At 42.1% G+C, this 19,084-nt stretch overlaps 1 protein-coding gene across 10 annotated transcripts in view; it reads right to left on the reverse strand.

Annotated features, from left to right (window-relative positions):
* Positions 1-19,084, reverse strand: part of SLIT2 (slit guidance ligand 2) — a 715,126-nt gene that overhangs the window by 691,593 nt on the left and 4,449 nt on the right. For all 10 annotated transcript variants that reach the window (XM_069631891.1, XM_069631899.1, XM_069631897.1 and 7 more), the window contains exons 2-3: positions 18,578-18,649; positions 16,832-16,903 (exon numbers count right to left, since the gene is read on the reverse strand). In XM_069631891.1, the coding sequence (XP_069487992.1) occupies positions 16,832-16,903; positions 18,578-18,649 (144 nt within the window). The remainder of the gene's footprint in view (positions 1-16,831; positions 16,904-18,577; positions 18,650-19,084) is intronic.

A 19,084-nucleotide genomic window follows, 5' to 3' on the forward strand; every position in this document is an offset into this window, starting at 1 on the left:
AGCCAATCCTCCACCTTTTTGGGAGATTTCCTGTCCCTTAAGAAGACCACAAAACTTCCCAGTCACAAAAACCCCTGTTCCCCGATTTTGGCAACAGTCCCATCATTTCTGAGAGAGAAGAGTGAAGATACATCTTTCTTTAAGGAAGACACCCTCTTTAGATATACAGCTAAACTTCTCCACCAATGTTGCCATCTATGCTATGTGACCCAGAGAAAGAGCATTAAGGGAACTACCCTACTTTGGTGTGGAGACAAATTAAAATGTATTCTTTCGCATCGACGCCAATTAAGATCAGGGGGGCGAGTTGGTGGGAAGTTTACTGTACAAAACCCTGTGGGAACTTCCCTCCAATGAGATCCCTAGGAAAGATAAATGGAAAGGAACCAATAAAATTATTTCCTATCCTTTGGAATGGGAGGTGGATTATGAGCAAATCAAGGGTGAGCTTTTATGGGAAAATACCAAACCTTCCGATGCCTTAAAAGCTCTGAATCATTTCTCCCTTTGGGAAATAGAATCTGGGCCAACGAGAATACCGCTTTCCCCCCGAGATACCAATAGACCACCTGAGCCACGATATTTCCTGCAGCCCTCCAAAATACCCAAATCTTAAGTGGGGCCCCTATCAGGAACAATGCCACCCTAGCCAATCCTCGACCTTTTTGGGAGATTTCTTGTCTCTCAAGGATAGAAGACCACAAAATTTCCCAGTCACAAAAACGCCTGTTCCCTGATTTTGGCAACAATCCTATCATTTCTGAGCGAGAGGTGGGAAGATACATCTTTCTTTAAGGAAGACACCCTATCAGAGTTAAACACTCCCTCCCCCCTCCCCGGTGAGCTAGAGACCCTCAAAGTAGGAGAAAAAATGAACAAAGGCCATCTCCCAGACCTTTATTCCCTATAGGAGGGAAGCCATATCCATCATGTGCAGAACGTGAGTTCCCTCGCGGGTATTGCCCAGCAGACCAATAAGACCAAGAACCATTTTCCCCAGACAGACCACTTAGTGGTCTAAAGGAATTACAGACAACTAAAGGTTCCAAGAATAGTGAACCAGGCCCCGACGCCCGGAGATTATGCTTATCTTCCATGCAATATGGTAATGTAGCGAAATGTTGCCCCTTGAATAGAGTTGGTCTCCCCACCACACCATCATTAGAGGATCCCAGTCAGGGTGGGAAAGGTAAGGAAACAAGGGATGAACCATCTTATGCCAATATCCTCTAAGCCCAACACAGTGAAACACTAAAGGCATTTTTCTTTTCACCTTAAGATTTATTTCATGTGAGGTTTACTTCATGTGAGGGTCAGAATAGTACTTTGGACACAGGACAGTTTTGTTTTGGGCATTCTGACACTGACGGATCCTTAGTGTTGAGTTGAGGTGGGGAAACACCTCTAGTACAGCGACATTGAGGCATTTTCCCAACCCCTAATGTTTTCAATAAAAGTCTTTAGCCAAAGCCATGTCTCAATTGTGTCTGACGTTCATTGACGACCCTTAACAAAAAGGCATTGAAAATGAAATATTGGAAAGCAATATATTTAACTAAAATCCTTGTGGTTACAAAACCCGTAATGCATATGCATAATTTCTCTTGTTTCCACACTTAGAAACAAAACAAAATTTGAGACATTTTCCAAAAATCTTTAATAAAAGGAAACAAGGAATTTTAAACGATTTATTGGCAAAAGAAGGGATTGATTGCAAAACAAAATTAAGGACAAATAACAGATAATTTCCTTTCTCCCTCCTGAGGAACCATCTGACATGATGGGGAAACACGTGTAGAGGGATCTAACCAATCAAGAATTTATAATAGACATTGAAAGAGGGATTAAACCAATCAACGAATGACAGACATTGACAAAGTTGTTTTTTGACTTTTGCATGGAACAACAGATGGTATTATTTTGCAATTGAACACAGATGGAACTTTTTGACTTACATGATGTGCAATACCATCACAGATGTATGTGTGAATCAAACATAGATAAAAATATTCAAATGTTGTGAAAATAAACAATAACTTTCTTTTTTGAGCGTACACCAAAGAGTACTCGGTTATTTTTTCATTTACTTCATTTATGACCCATATCAGTGAATACACGTACCTTTATCCTAGCTTTTAATCCATATCTTTCATCTATGCTGTAGTATTCCTCATTGCTTCTAATCTATGTCCTGTGCGCATGCTTGAGCACTAGCTTTGAGGCTGCAAATTTGAGTTTTGTGTCTATGCTAGAGATTGTAGACCTTTATCCAGTGGCTAATTTTCTCGGTCCTGCATCTATAGTACAGCCCATACACCTTCCTCCTAGCTTCTCTTTATAAAATGTGTCTGATAAGTTAAGTACCCACGTCATTCATATAACCTTATAGACCTAGGGAGGAGTCGCTATCCCAGGATAATGACCCGCCACCAAGCTATAGCACGAGGCAAAGCCATGGACCATACATTGGGGAGGGTCATTATCCAAACTGATAATGGCCCCTTCTGAGGTCTGAAAAGCTATTAGCACATAGTTGTAATTGCAATACATGTTCTGGAGTTTCAGTGGTAAATTGCAAAACTTGTAACTGAACTAAAAAGTGAACTGTTAGTAAATCAAACGTGGGTTTATTTTGTAGTGTTTAAATAAGAAGCTTGTCTTCGTAACTTAAGCATTTTAATTGCAAACCTGGTTAATCTGGAAAAGGTTTAACATGGGCATGCATTAGGTGTAACTTAAATGTAAAAGATTTCTCTGAAAGAAATTGAAAGGATGTTCCCATGCTTTAGCTTACTCTTTGGCATGTTAACTTGAATGTTGCAGTGAAATAAACATTCTCTCAGAGAAGGAGTACATTTATTACATATATCTTGCCCCGAAATTGCTCTTCAAGTAAGAATGTTGAGAATGCAATCATATATATGGCGGTGTCATCAGTGAACACATGTAGCGGTTCTTGGAAGTGCTATTTGTTAACATGTTCACACATTGTTCTGTGAAATCATTAACACAGGGTATCATATGGCGTCTCCTTGCTCAACATAATGTTACAACGCACAAATGTTTAGTCCTTCTGGCCCTCCTTTTGTGCCTACATCCCTGCTTGCACGATTAAATCAGTAACAGGCCACCTCACATGATTTTAAACCGCATTATTTTGCCGTTTACTTGATTGCACAAGCCGACTGGCTGTGCATCCAGCAAATTGATCTAAAATCTCTATGGTGCACTGCACTTTCTAGGTTTCCATAATTACTGTTGGCTTCCTGTTGATGCTGAGGCCTTAATGAATCATATGGCCTTGAATTAATTGTTTTTTTTTGTTCCCCCGATGAAGACATGAAAATAATGTATTAACATGCAAACCGGTTGGTGTGTTTGGAAGTACCCGGAAGATAATTACACTAAACTGATTCATCCAGTCTCCTCTCAGCTACACAATTGTTCTATTTATGACAATTGTTTCACTTAGGATTTTTGTGTCTAATCTATGCAATTCCTCCCTTGTCCGAGTTAGTTTATATATACAGTAAATTGTGGATGTGATGTGTGTGGTGTATATGGTATAATTTGATTTGATGCGTGCGATTAGGTTCTAGGTTTATTAATCACATTTTTGCTGTTGTATGCATTGAGGACGTGTTTGGTTTTCATGAAGTGTAAATACATTTTTTATATATTGTTGATTACATTCTTGAATCTTTTGCTAATTCATTGTTCCAGATTTGATATTTCAGTTTTTGCCGAATGCAGTCAATACCTGCAGATATTGACTACCCTCCGAACATTCTGATTGTCCGAGAGGAGGTCAATAACGATCCCTACATGTTAATTGCTAATGTTGCCCAGTAGACACCACTTATTATTCTGCTCTGAGTGTGGATTACGAGTATAAGGGGCCTTGCGCAAGTACCCATAATGATATTGATTGCTGCTCTGGAAGCATAGCAAGCTATCAGTTGTGACTGCGATAGTGGTTGGAGGTGACTAGAGATTTGTAGACACCCTTCATTTCATTAGATATGGGTGGGGCCCAAAATGTGTGAGAGCTAAATCCATTACGATGACCCTGTATTATTAGTCTGTTCATCTTAACATTTGCCCAGATCCCAGAGTAGTAGTAGTTTGGCACCAAAAATCCATATTCTTTCAACCAGGAATATATCCTACAATGTGAACTAAGTGTTGGGCCAGCTCTGCATTCAGGGACATTACCTTTTATAACAGATTCAAGAAAAAGTTACATATGTTGCCCTTTAGTAACTGAGGATATACGTCTTTGTAAAAGTAAACCGTTCAATGATGTAATGTATGCAGTCTCAAATTACATATGGAGAGCATGGACCATAACAGGAAAGATTTTAAAATCTAAATTCAACCTTGTTGCTGAGGATTACTGACTCCCTGTAACTCTTGATTAGTACACATTTTGTCATATTTCATCACAGAGATTCCTGAATTATTTGTTGTGGTGATTTTAAGTGGTATGGGATTGGGATAGTACTCTGCTTTGATGCTAATGTAAATACGTTTATTCTAGACATTTCTACTACTGTAAAATGAAAATAAGAAAATAAAAAAAGAAAGAATCCTTGTTGGGGGTCTGTAAATGTTTGAGAAATGCAGAAGATGAATGAATGGATTACCCACAGGTATCACCCCACTATATGTTTTCCTCACTGCAAGCTCAAGAATGTTAATAAATAGATAAATCAACCCGTGCAAGGCAAATCAACCTGGTTTCACATTTATTTTGAGCATTGTATAACATCTACTACCACACTTTCTAGGGAACAATGCAACACATTCACACTACACTACACACTGTCTCTTAAGTAGCATTGATAACATGGATCGATGAAGAGAAGTCAAGTATGAGGCCTATAGAGAGGCAGGGTAAGTGCATGTAATAGTTACTGTAACACATCCGTGCTCTATAAGGACATCACTAAACTCTAGGATGTCCATCTGCAGGGTAACAGGGGCAATCCCCTGGCAGTGTTCTGTGCCAGCATGGATATCTCATCCAGCAGAGTCTTGAAATGTCAAGTCCACATTGCCCTTTGTACTTACCTGGGATCATCTGCCATTAATGGCACACGTTCACATATAACGACATGAACTCGGGTTTCATCAGAACCTTCTTTATTGAATCGCATTCACTATCGAACTCTTTAAAATCTGCAAGGAGCTGGCCAACCCTGCTGCAGTCTCTACCCCTCCTGTTGCCTCCCAGGCTCTTTGCAATGCCCTTGCCTCGCACTTCATTTAAAAAACCCAGGACATCCTGTCCACCCTTTCCACCAACACCCCTCCTCTCCCCTATCCACCTGAGCTTGCTGACCCTCCTTTAGCCACTCCCCCACCATCCTTCTCGTCCTTTCATCTTTTCTCCCCTGACGAGGTAGCTAGAAAAGTCTGATCTATGAAAGCCTCGTTAAAACAGATTCATCCCTGTTCCTCTAAAACCATCAAGGACCACATTGACACCCTCGCTCGGGCACCTGCTGATTTTTGCCAGCACTCCTTTGCCTCGGGATCCCCCCCCCACTCTGAAGCACTCCTTTGTGCATCCTCTTCTCAAGAAACCCACAGCTGATCCTTCTTGTCCAGCTAACTATCACTCAATTACCATTACTCCCTTTCTGGGCAAACTACTGGAAAAATTGGCCATCTCTCAGCTTAACCTTCATTCCAATTCTGTTGGCTGTCTCCATGACCACCAGTCTGGCTTCAGAGCTGCCAGAAGCATGGAAACTGCTCTCCTGAACATCCGTGAAGATCTGCTCTCCAACCTTGACTCTAACATTCCTTCTGTCCTCATCCTCCTCAATCTCTCTTCTGCCTTCGACACAGTCAACCATACCATCCTGCTCAACTGTCTCCATGAAAACCTGGGTATCACTGATCAGGCTCTGGCCTGGCTGACCTCTTTCCTCTCAGATTGACCCTCACAGGTCCAACTTGGGTCCTTCCTTTCATCTATCTTCCTCTCTACCTGTGGTGTTCCCCAGGGGTCTAACCTCTCACCCTGGCTTTTCAACCAATACCTTGACAACTCTCGACCACAGCATTGCCACTTTCTGCTCAAATGTCCAGAACTACGCTGATGACACTCAACTCATTTTCAGGCTGCCCTCTGCCACCTCCTCTCCCGCTCTCATCTGCGATTGCCTAACTGCCATTCTAGATTGGTGTGCCGCCAATGATCTTTGTCTGAATGCCAGCAAGACAGAGATCCTCCTCATCAGCACACCTTCACCATCCTTTCCCCTCACTCTCTGGCCGGCCTCCCTTGGCCCTCCTCCTACCCCCACCTGCAAGGCTAAGAACCTCAGGGTCATCTTTTACTCCACCCTTTCCTTCTCCGCCCACATCTCTGAGGTCTCTTAAAAGTCAAGTTTCCTACTGCACCTCCTCAGAAGTACTCTGCCTTTCCTCTCCTTCCCCCAGAGGCTCATGGTATCCCAAACTCTGGTTCTCTCTAGCTTGGACTATTGTAACAGCCTCTTTCTAAATCTACCTGCCTCTACTCTCCGCCCTCTGCAACTAATCCAGAACAGGACTGCGAGACTTGTCCTTGGCCTCAGGCCCTGGGATCGTATCTCTCCAGCTCTGAAATCTCTCCATTGGCTCCCAGTGGATGCAAGGATTAAATTCAAAACCCTCTGCATTGTCCACAAGGCTTTCTGGGGCCTGGGTCCAAAATACCTTCAGCTATCCCTCTGCAAATACCTCCCCTCTCAAGCACTTTGCTCCTCTACCTCCAACTCCCTCAGGGTCAGTCGTTTTTCAAAGAAACGAGCTGGGGGTAGATCTCTGTCTTCGGCTGGGGCCTCCCCCTGGAACAGCCTCCCTGCCACTCTAAAACTTAAGGAGAACCATCTCCGGTTCCGGAAGCACCTCAAGACCTTCCTCTTTTCTTCTGCCTTCCCTCCCCCTCTCCCCTGCTGATCCATTCTCTTTTGGCACTGTGCACCTGGCCACCGCCTGTCCTCCGGGCCCAGGTACCTCCTCACCCTGCCACACTCCCGCACTGCCTCCCAGCCACCCCTTGCACTGGGCTCTGTATCTGTACCCATACAGCCCCCCTTTTTCTTCCTGCACTTATCAGACCTACCTTGTCTGCTGCCTTGAACCTAGCACTTGCAAATTGCTGGCTGCACTACCACTGTTTGTTGCCTTTATTATTTATTTATTGTTATTTATCTGTTTCTCCTCTGCTTCGCACTTTCCACTTCTCCCCCTTCCATGCACTTTTCCCCTCCCCCTCTCCCATGCACTTGTGCCTTCTCAATGTCACTGGGCCTAGTAAGATCGCTGTTTTGTTCTCCCCTATTCCCCTCCCTTGCCTTGTCGCGCTCTGAAACACTTGTGTACGAGCACGATAGAAATAAAATATCAATATCAATCTGACCTCCCTCCATTTTGCTCGACCTCTTCTTCCTTCCTCCGCAGACTCCTGTCTGTCTCCTATTAAGGTCTTCCCTTGATTAAAGACGCACAAGTCTGATGTCCATATACAACATCCCCCATCCACTTATCATGAGGCCACTTTATATTTGTTCTATCAGTCTTGTGGTTTCCTTATACTCCTCTTTGGTCTAATGAGTTCCTGTGTGGGATCACTTGGTGCAGGTACTTCTGGGGAAATTGCTTCTTTTTTTTCTTGCAACGGTTCACTTCGTGCCATTGCAGAATCTCTGCTTCTTCAGGATCAGTATGAAGTTTCCAGAAGAAGGATGTATTGCGCGTTACTTCTCTCACTTTGCCCTGAGCAGTTATCATGGACCCTTTCACTTCCACCGCTATGAGTGCATTTGGGTTGTATCTGGTGTTGGTTTTCTTTTGTTGCCTTTTGCATACCAGGCCTCCTTCTCAGACTGTTAACTGTCTCTTTTGCTCTTCTTTAGCAGTCAGCCCATTGTCTGGCTTTTCTCTTCTTTCCATCGTCTCTTTTCCTATTTTCTCATCCTGTTCATTCGTGTGGTTTTCTTATTGGATCAGGCGTGTTCTTGCGTTGCACCAGATCATTATCTCCATCTGAGTCTTCCCACTAGCCTTGTTGGGTGTGTAATGGTAGTGACACAACATCTGGCACATGGCCTGTTGCATTGGGGCTCGGTCGATGATCACTTTTTGTTGTATTAGTTGGATGGTTGACATGAACCATTCCATCATCTTGCTGGCTTGTGACCACAGTGGTGTGACCTTTTGGTGTTGTAAGCCGAGATGAGCTCTGAGCCTTATGCACTCGTGACCTTGGACTGGAAATCCATTGCCTGTCTTTAGAACATTGGGGATCCCACATTCACTGAACACTTTGTGCATTATCCCAACAAGGTTCCGGAACGCTGTGGATTGCACCTTTTTGACAACAGAAAAACTGGAGTATCCATCTATGCTGAAGTAGAGAGTTAGATGTACACGCCATCTACAGAGCCCACCCCCTCACCTCTGTCATACTTGAAGAACAGCAAGAGAGCACAGTCTATGACACCTGGTGTCATCCCAATACAACAAAGGTATGAGAAACATTATGCACTCAGAGAACCGTATCGATTGTACCCTGAAACTGAAAAGTTAGACATGAGTCAGCACACTCCACTGGACATAGAAGAATTAAAAAGTAAAGTCTGAAAGAAGAGCAGTGATGTCATGAAGAAAGAAGATACATAGACGCACAGAATCTGATGAATAAATGTTCAAAGAATGAAGGATATAACTGAAGCAACAAAGTTAACATGTATGCGAATATGAAGAAAACTATATGCACCTAGATGACAAGTGATGCATTAGATTTATAGATGCAGAAACGCAAGGTAGATAAGACAACATAGAAGCTTGCTAAATGTAGGAAATATAACACGAGTAAAGCAGCCATGTTGAGAAAATGGACGTTGCACCGTATAATAATAAGCAAAAAATCTCGAGGAGATTGATCAAGGCTGCAGAGCTAAAAGGCACTGGAATACAGCTTCATGGGAGAACAAGGGGTATTTGCATGGCTCAGGATCAAGTATGCTACAACAAGAAGCAACTGCAAGGAACAAATGGAGTCGAAGAGGATGAACTATGTATGTAAGACATATTTCTCATTAAGTAAAGGAGTGAATAATTATTTGTGCCAAGCATTGAATTAAAGATGCAGAAAGTGCATGCAATACGGAGCAACCAAGTTTTGAGAGGTCAAGAGGAGTAATAGCACCCAATATAATTGAATCAAATAGCACTAAACAGACAGACACGTGGTACAAGACCAGAAAACAAGGTCTATTCATGAAACTTCAGATCATGATAGAAATTTACCTTCACTCCCTAAAAAGGTCCAAAGAAGAGAACAGCCTGCAAGGTCAAATACAAAGAAGAAGCCTTGGCTTAGGGCCTAGCTGATGAGAGATGGTAATCTAGTTAGCTAAGAAAGACAGTTGTCTGACGTTGTTCCCCTGCACCTGGGTTTTGTTGCTTACATGATGCTTATGAGCAGAATGTCCAAAGTTGGAACTGAGTGCCTACTGAAGGCAAGTCACTTTTTATGCACACTCCAGAATAAAGGCAACTCGCTAGGGAAATTGACCAGGAGATAGCATTGCAAGGATAACAAAGTTTAATTGTACAGAATACAAATATCAGCAAAGGACTTCCAGTGGGAGTGGATCTGCAGGAGAGCAGGACTTAAGCAAAGCTTTAGAAACCATTTCTTCAGAAAAAGAAGGGAAACATAACCAATACAGGCCAGAGGGAGAAGTATCTTCATAACTCAGCCGATTATCAGATGGGGGGGTATGGGTCAGAGAGGCAATATGGTTCGTAATATTGGCATGAATAGTCTCGACTTTCGTGATAAAAAAAAGTGTGTGGACCTGGTATTTTTGCCCGAGTCTGGTTTTTACCACACTCATCACCCCAAGCCAGGACACCCTTACCACCCACATCTCCACAGGCCAGCTGGATACAGAGTCAACAGCTCCTGAGTAGATTTTATACATGGGGTGTATTTAGGAGAGGAGGACAGAGCCTTGATAACAGAAAATAGGGTCTTGGACTGATTGAGTGCAGATTACGTGGGTATGTTGCAAACATGCAATGGTTACAGATACATGCTAGTAGTAGTGTGTCCTTTTTCCTGATGGATTGAGGCAGGTCCATGCACGCATCCTGATGCCACAAATGCTGCCAAGTTTCTTGTACATTAGGTGTTTCCTAGATGGGGTGTATGTCAAATCCTGCGGTTTGATAATGGGCCGCATTTTGTAAATTAGATGTTTGAACAGATTGCTCTTCTATTCGGAATAAAGCACACATTTTCATCTGCTTAACATCCACAGGCAAATGGTATTTGGGAGCATTTAAACAGACTTCTTAACGAAAGAATATTCAAGATAAAGATTACTTTGTATAATGGATGGCTACATTGCCTACGCCTTGCTCTATATACATTAAGAAATCAGCCTGGCTCAGATCACCACCTGACTCATCGAATCCCGGCAAGGACAACTCAGCCTTTCATCCTTCCGAGGTCGATAAATGAGTACCAATTTCGGTTGGGTGATATTGTATGTAAATATGTGCTCTGTAAAGCTCTTTAGTTTAAGACGCTATATAAATAACATCATTATCAATATGAGTTGATAACTGGATGCTGCATGACAGTGCCCCTTGGTCCTCCCACTCGAATAGAAACTGATGCCCAAAGTGTAGCAAAAATGTTAGGAGATGAAACAGAACAAAAATCGGAGGGAAAGGTCAAAGACGATTGAAGATTACAGCCAAACGATCAATCCTCTAGTACTATTAAAGCAACCTATTTTGTATCCAGAGGACCAAGTGCTTGTCCAATGTTTTGTTCGCACTTGGAGTAAGCCCTGCTTTGAAGGACTGTACCAAGTAGAGGCGGTCACCCCCACTGCTGTGAAAATCCAAGGAAGAGGATCCTGGCTGCATCTGAGTGATGTAAAGCCTGACCAAGGAGAGACCATTACCCCCTGGCACTTGTTGACAGTGAAGCAAGATAAGAAGTTCCAGTAATGCAGACCTGATCGGCTGCCAAGAGCCAACAAGAACAGATGAAATGAAGACAATTTGAACTTCCGACTATTCCCAGGTTTAAAGAGAAACAAGCTCATAAAAACTATTCCTGATAGGTTAGAGAGACAATGTTATAAACAATAGAAGAGACAGAAAAAGAAGAAGAGAACACTACAAATTATGTTGCCTATAATGTTATACACATTCTTGTATTCTGTTTTCTCTGTTATTTACAAGCAAATTATCCAATTTAAGAGGCATGCTGAAGAACAGCATGAGGATATAAATACATATCTTGATAACTCAGCACATTTAAAGAATAACATGGGGTATCAGAACATGAAGGAAGTGGGGAGAAGAACATCAAATGAGAACTGTGATGTATGTTCTCTCTTCCCTTATGCCATGAGCACATCCAGAGCACATTTATAAGGAAATACCTACACATGATGCAAAGTGTCTCAGTCATCTAGCAGCATGCATGACAAGAAGACAATTTGAAGGTAAATGGGAAACCCTACGATGGCAAAAATGCTTACATAAAAATGAAGAAGATGGACACAAAAAACACAGGTAGTAAAAGCAGAATACTCCTGTTCTCATTTGGTGGTCTGACTGGAGAACAGATGAGGATTGTTCAACAAAAGTGACTGGATTGTGCAGACACATGGGAAACACAGGATTGCCAGGATGCTGGCAAAGACCTCTGCTTTTGATATAGGGATGAGTAGCCACTAGTACAGGATGGGAAGAAATAATGTTGGGATGCAGTGTTCACTTATTGATGACAGCACCAGTACAGATAGTGCAAATAATTAATGATAAATGCCTTAAGGAATGGGCAAAGTATTTGAAATTATTAACATGGGTTGTAAATTAAGCAGGACCTGTATCCATACTGCCAAAGGAAGAATGTGACACTGTGTTTCAGAAACAGTGACCTGGCCAACATTGGAGAAAACAAAGGATAGAAGCAAATGGTTGATTTGCCAGGAATGAATGGGGGAAATGCCATGCTGATGGACCACTATTGGGCGTGTGGATCCAATGCTTATATTAAGCTGCCTACAAATTGTGGAGGAATATGCTCCATAGAGATAATACATGTTCCTGCATTAGTGTTCCTTCAAAGTGATCTCCATATTGACAACTTTCTGAAAATGGATGCACATCAAAGAAAGAAGAGGTTGCTCAACATCATCCGATGAAAGAGAGAAAACTATTTTTCTTCAAAATCAATAGAAGATTATCACGACATCCCACATGAGCACAAATGTTAAGTAGAATGGCAGTGATATTTACAGCAATATTCATGCCAAAATACAGCAATGGAAGGAGGAGTGTGCATCAGGATTGGTCCTTCTTGCTGTAAATGTACACCTGCCCATGATGGAGAAAATGGAACCCTGACAGAACCAATAACTATGCTGTCAACTCTGCATATGAAAATGGTGGAAGTAGTAGATAAGACCGAAGATGAAGATTGGTTTTCATTTTTATTCTCGTGGGTTCCAACCTGGATAGCAAATGCCTTCAAATTATTGGGAGCAATACTATTGTTGCTAGGATTCTGTTTTATAACTAATAATTATAGGACAATGCAATGCAAGGAAATTGCAGTTACAGCTTGTATTTTCTCCACTTGCTTTCATTTGTGCAATACACGGCTAACCGGAATGTTGGGCCATCTCTGCTTTCACTGGGGAACATGGCTAGCATGAGCGTTGGAGGGAGAGCATTTTCTGAGATGTATTGAATGTAGGACTTGCCCCCACTTTCAAGCAGGTGGGTTTCCTGCGTCCCTGGATGTCTTGAAAGGTGATCTGCTGGGTTTTGTTATCCCCCTGGTTTGTGAATGATCTTGAAATTGTATTCCTGGAGTCTGATGCCCCATTGTTCAATCCATGGTGGCATCCTTCTCTTTGGGTTGCCAATTCGTGGCAGTGGGGCCTGGTGTCTGTAATGAGGATAAACAGTCATCCTATTATAAAGTGGTGGAAATGCTTGCTTGCCCAGACTTCCCCCAGGCTCTCCTCCTCTGCCTGGGAGTACGCTGCCTCCTTGTGTGGGAGGACCCTTCTGGTGTATGATACAATGCGCTTAACCGGCTACGTTTTCTGAGTCGCTCTGTGCCAGGATGCCCCCACGTCCTATGGGCTGGCACCCACCCTCAACTTCTGTGTACCACTTGGGGTCAAAGTATGCCAGTTGACAACTGGTGGTGTGCTCTTCTTTTATATCGTGGAATGGTTTATTGCAGTCATTGTCACACATAAATGGTGTGTCCTTTTTTAGCAGCTTCCTGAGGGGTTCCGTGAGGGTGGCATAATTTGGGTGGTAGCATGCACCGTATCCTGCCACCCATAGAAATGATCTGAGATCTTTGACATTTACGGTAGGTACCAAGTTAACTATGAAGCTTATCTTGGCCGAGTCTGCAGTGAAGAGGTTTTGTGGTTTGTTTATGCCGCATTTTTCCCCATTCAGGATAAGTCGTACAGTCTGTAGTATTTTGCATACACTTCCATCAGTGTCTTATCATGGAGTGGTTTCGATGTCCTGAATACAAGGATATTGTCACTGCAATTGAACGCTGACAATACTGGGGAGATGAGCCATCTGATGGTTTCTTGGAGTATCTCTGTGGCGGACGATATGTCAAATTGAAGTCTCTTTTACTGCAAAAGGCTGTTATGGGTGGGAAAAGTAGTTATGGGTCTGGAGTATGGGTGAATGATTAGCTGGTTGTAGCCCTGATTCAGGTCCAGCTTTTAAAGCCTAACTGCCTGATTTAGCCTGTTGATCATGTCCTCTATGCTGGACCATGGGCGTTGTGGCGTTGGGAATGCGCATGTCTACACACAGTCTGAGTCGTCAATGGTCTGTGGGCACTAATACCAGCAGAAACACCTAGGGCATTGGCCCACTCTTTCAATTATGTCACTTTATCTAATACATGGCAGACTGCAATATCCATATAAGAGCCTGTACATAAGTTTCATATTACAGGCTAGTTGTGATATCACCACTGACCTATAATCAGTTAAGTTATTACGCTTCATTTGTGACAGTACAATGCCTGCTGCTTGAGCCAACAGAGAACAGAACTCTAGCTGTCACTGCAGCACTTAATTAAAGACATGACAAGCTTTTCAACTTCCTTGCTTGTAAAATCGTTTTCTCTGACGCTTTACAGCCTTTAATGGACAAGGAACTAAGGAGCTGTTTATGGTCAAATGTTTAATTTGAGCACTGCTGCAGTGATACATGTGTGCTAGATTCTGCTTTATTTATTTTAAAGCACAAAATAAAGCCTTTAAGGCATTTATTAAATAGCTTGACCTATTTTTCTGCAGCACTGTAGGAGCTGCATATTATCTTTTTAAAATCCAAACAGATTCTACATTGTCTATATAGAATGGCAAATGGCATATTTCTTACATTTGATTCAGCATGAGGCCAGGTATTAAAGAGGATGACATTGTGTGGCCACGTTTATGAGCAATGAAATACCCCCTACCATGCATAAAAAGGAGTACAAGAACTTTTTTCCACAACCACACTGTGCATCCACTTAATTCAATCTCAATATCGATAAATTGTTTAAAGCAATGTGCAAAAATCAACACGTGTTTCGACCACCCAGTCTTCTACTGTGCCGGGCTGACTTCAATACGGCCCCTGCTGACTGACAAAGTTCTTGAACCCTGCTGGGGATCGTGTAACTGCGGGTACGCGGCTCACTCTTGTCCCTCCCTCTCGTCCCTGGATGCTTCCCATCTGTAAAGTATTCAGGGCAATACTTTAAAGATGGCAAGTATTGAAGTCCGCCCACCCCGGAAGAAAACCGTGTGGACAAAACACCTACTGGCTTTTGCACATTGCATTAAGCAATTTATGGAAATTGAGATTAAATTAAGTGTATGTGCAGTGTGGTTCTGGAAAAATGTTTTTATACTCAGTTAATTGTTGGTCACCTTCGGCATAGGGTCCACATATTCACCACCACTCGCAGTATTCACATCATTGTCAATAATTGGTGTATACCTTTACCAATACATATATATGTGGGAGTATGGGTTATAATAAACATATAGGGGGATCCATGGGGTATCCCTGTAAAGGCGATTGAAAAAAAACAACAATTATAAAATTGGCATTTTAGGCCGTCTGACTTCTGGGGGTTGCAGTAATCACATGGATCCTTTAGTACCACAGGAATAAACTACTATTTGAACTGCCTGGATGTAAGAAGTAAACATGTATCTTTTAATCTGCATGAATAACTAGGTACAAAGAAATAAACATTTCATTTTTTTAAAAATGTACTCACTTATAAAATTCTCCCATTGCGGATTGGACTTACATGTTTACTCGCTAAAAAATCATATTACACCCAACTTTAAAAATAGGGAGTAAAATACTTCCACTTCCAAATCTTATCTGGAGCTTACAAGTCTAGCACAATCGATCCAGATAATTCGAGCGATATCTCATGGCCTCAGAGAGTGGTTTATACTTGGAGGAGGTATATTGTGGGGTATGTTACATTCTAGCCACTAGTGGTGTTTTAAAAGAGAAGAAGCAGTGTTATCCAGGCAAAGGATTTCAAGAAAACAGCCAGTGGCTTCATGCTCATTAGAGAGTACAAAATGTGAAAGAAAGAAAAGAAAACATGAGACCTCCTAGTGAAACATATTGACACTTTAAGACATGCAGGTTTGCCAGCAGGTAACCCCAAAACCTGAACCTCCATAAATGTTTCTATCCAGTGGTTGATGTGTACGAAAAGAAGTAGTGTAACTATATTCCCTTCTGGCCTGCCCCGCTGCCCACAAACCCAATCACCACACGCCTTCCCACACGCAATCCAAACCCCCAAAAAAGCAAACCTGCTGTTTAAGGAAATGTTCAGTGCAGTGCACTAAAGTGCAAGTTTCAACTTCTTCCTACACTTTTATTTTAAAACAAAACCATTCCGGAACGTTTTCTTTTTTCAAATTAAAGTATAGGAGCAGTAAAACTTTTTTTGAATTTTTCATAGTTCAAAGCGGTTTAACTATAAACAGCATAGATCCTTGAGCCAAAATACCAAATCCACAATAGAAGGATCTGCCTGAATTTCATTGAACTGAAAACATTTGATTTAATGGAACGCCAGAGAACAGCATAGCGGTTTTCAGTTTCGAAGATCGCTGTACCTTTGAGGCAAAACAACTACAAATGTGCCTCAAAATGTAGGACTTGTGCCTCAAAATATCAGGTCCACTTGAAACATTAATCCGCGACAGGAGTATCGCAAGAAATGGATTATAAATACATAGCTCCCGATGAACACAGGCACTGTATTAAAGAATCAATGCAATGAACTGCCCCCCTGGCAACACCAATATATGCATATATGCTATATCCTTCTTTGTGCCTAAGTGTGTATTTACAAAGTGTTTCTACTACAAAAAAGGCACCAGGAATCAAAATAAAATAGAGCCCCACAATAAAAACATTTCCCAGTCTGCTGCCTCCACAAATTCCCAAAAAGGGGAGAGCGAAATAAAATGTGCTCAAGCTGTGCCATAGCTTTAGGAAAAGTGTTTTTCCATCAATCAACAGTTTTAACTTCTGTTGTTTACTACTCAACTCAGTACAATTCAGCAAATGACACCAAGTATTATTATGTTCTCCTGAGAAGCCCCAGCCCCACTGTTTGCTGCCTGCCTTGCATGAATGCGTTTCCAAAGTTTGAAAAAGTACAAAAAATGGTATACACGCAACGTCATCATACTTTGTAATTAAAAGTACTTACAGTCTCTCCAGCTCCTTTAGGTCCTGGAAAGCCCCCCTTTCGATTGTGCTAATCTTGTTTTCCATAAGCTGACTGAAACGAAGGGAATACACAAGGCACATTAATGCAGGCAACAATCAATCACGCCGCTATTAACACCTGCCATACGCTAACTCCCACAACTGGCGCCCACCAACCACCCCAGCAATTCTTCAGTAGATATGAAAGCTGGTCCTACATTTCACATTCAATTTAATGCACTTGGAGCCCGTGTCACCTGACACCCCACTGGGGTCCGAGTGCAGCGGCGAAAACAAAAAAGCCACTCACGGCACCGTGACAAATCAAAGAAGCAAATCTGCTCTGGAAATCGTTTCTGGGTCAGTGGTGACCATTTTAAAAATAAAGCCCAGCTCCCTTGATGTGGGACAGTCCCATGCAGGGATTTAATCGAATGTGAAAGAAATGGCCATTAAAAATGTAATCAGGTGATGTCAAGCGAACGTTCCTCCTTCAAACACAACTACTTGGGTTGTTTTCTTGATCAACTATGTGTGAGAGTAATTTAACTAAATATCTGATCCACGGTTCTACGATACAAGTTATTGCAACAGGAAATAGACTACGTGTGCTTCCGCTGCTTGGTGAAAGCACTTTCAATATACAATCACATTACTTCACAGCTCACGTTTTTACTGGGCTGAGAATTTAGCTAATAACCAGATTTATGCTGGAAAGGTGAACTGTATATGTAATTTGTTGAAACATTAAAAATGTATATTTTCTTGGGAGAAATATTAAAATGTTTTTTTCCTTTTGGGTGTAATGTACAAGAATTGCCAAGAGAGTGGTTGGAAGGGGATCGCTCCGAATTGAGTGCACAGGGAATATCTGTTGGTCACAACAGACTCAGGTTAGACGATTACATGTGTGGACACGAACACAAAAGTGTAGGCCTTACAACGACCAAGGACCTCTGTGAAGGCAGTACAGCCATGTGAGTAACCCAACACCGGAATCCCTCTGCAAAGCAGTATTCAACATTTCTAACTTTGTATGAACTGCTAATAAACCATTTGTTTTCTTTGAACCAAGAAATAACTGAGAACTAGTCAAAACAAGAGATAAATAATGTTACATAACTTAACCAACATGGATGGAAATTTTAATTGTAGTTTCCAGTCCCACTGCCAAATGAAGTTCTTCACTGGCAGGCCTGCAAATCCCCCAGTGGAAGATGCAAACGCATGATCCAACTTTGGAACGCAGGAACTAAGTTGCAACACTGCATATTGACAATGGGCTCAATGCAACTCTAGCCAGTGCCAATGGTGTCTTTTCAGTTTTGCAAACAGTGCTGTTATTAAGAAGAATGCGAATCGCACACATTTTCTGGTCATACTGACGGTAAGTTTTTGCACAACTGGTACCACGCAAATATGAATGTAATGTGCGTGTGCATGCTCGACAACAACAAAGATCACACAAAATGTGCATTTGATGGCAAATTGGTCATGCTTTCCAAATGTCATATGAATATTCAGACACAGCGGTAGTTTGCGGCTAAGCGATAAGAAACAACTGAAGCTATGCATTCAATTTCGTATAAAGGCCTACAGCTTGCTGCAGTCATAGATGCCATTTGCTAAATATACAGAGGCTCTTTTGACTACAATCGTGTCCAATTTGCTACACAGGGAAGCATATGATTTCACTCAATAAGCAGTCCATGGGTGGGGTGCGTGGGAAACAAAATGGAAGCCTTACAGCACTCGCAGATGTTTCAGGCCGGCAAAGTCTGTCTTGGTGACTCTCGTAATGTTGTTGCCATTCAGATCCCTGGGGGGGAGAAAAGAACGATTTCCAATCAGACAACACATTCAGTGCGTTTGGCTTCAACTCGTATTTAGTCCCAATATTAAACATGTGTACAAAGTAGACTTCCCCCATACCATCAGAAACATAGAACAAGCAGAGACAGTGCAAGGTCATACGCGAAGCAACTTTATTCTCTTGTAGGAGGTTGTTGAGATGTTGGACTGTATGTTCTCAACTTGGGAATCAGGAGGGCCGTTAAAAACATAGGTTTATCATTTTAAAAGATGAACTAACGTTCAGGCCGTGTGCTAACGTGTAACTTGCAAAATCACAATGCATCAACACTATGGGCCCGATTCATGGAATATGTGCCCGTTCAAAGGGACTTTGCACTGCTGAAAAGTGACTTGAATCAGGGTTTGTGTTGGCAGTGCAAAGTCATTTTTTAGCAGTGCA

Source organism: Ambystoma mexicanum, chromosome 6q (assembly GCF_040938575.1).
Source record: "Ambystoma mexicanum isolate Mex_15411 chromosome 6q, UKY_AmexF1_1, whole genome shotgun sequence".
NCBI lineage: Eukaryota > Metazoa > Chordata > Amphibia > Caudata > Ambystomatidae > Ambystoma > Ambystoma mexicanum.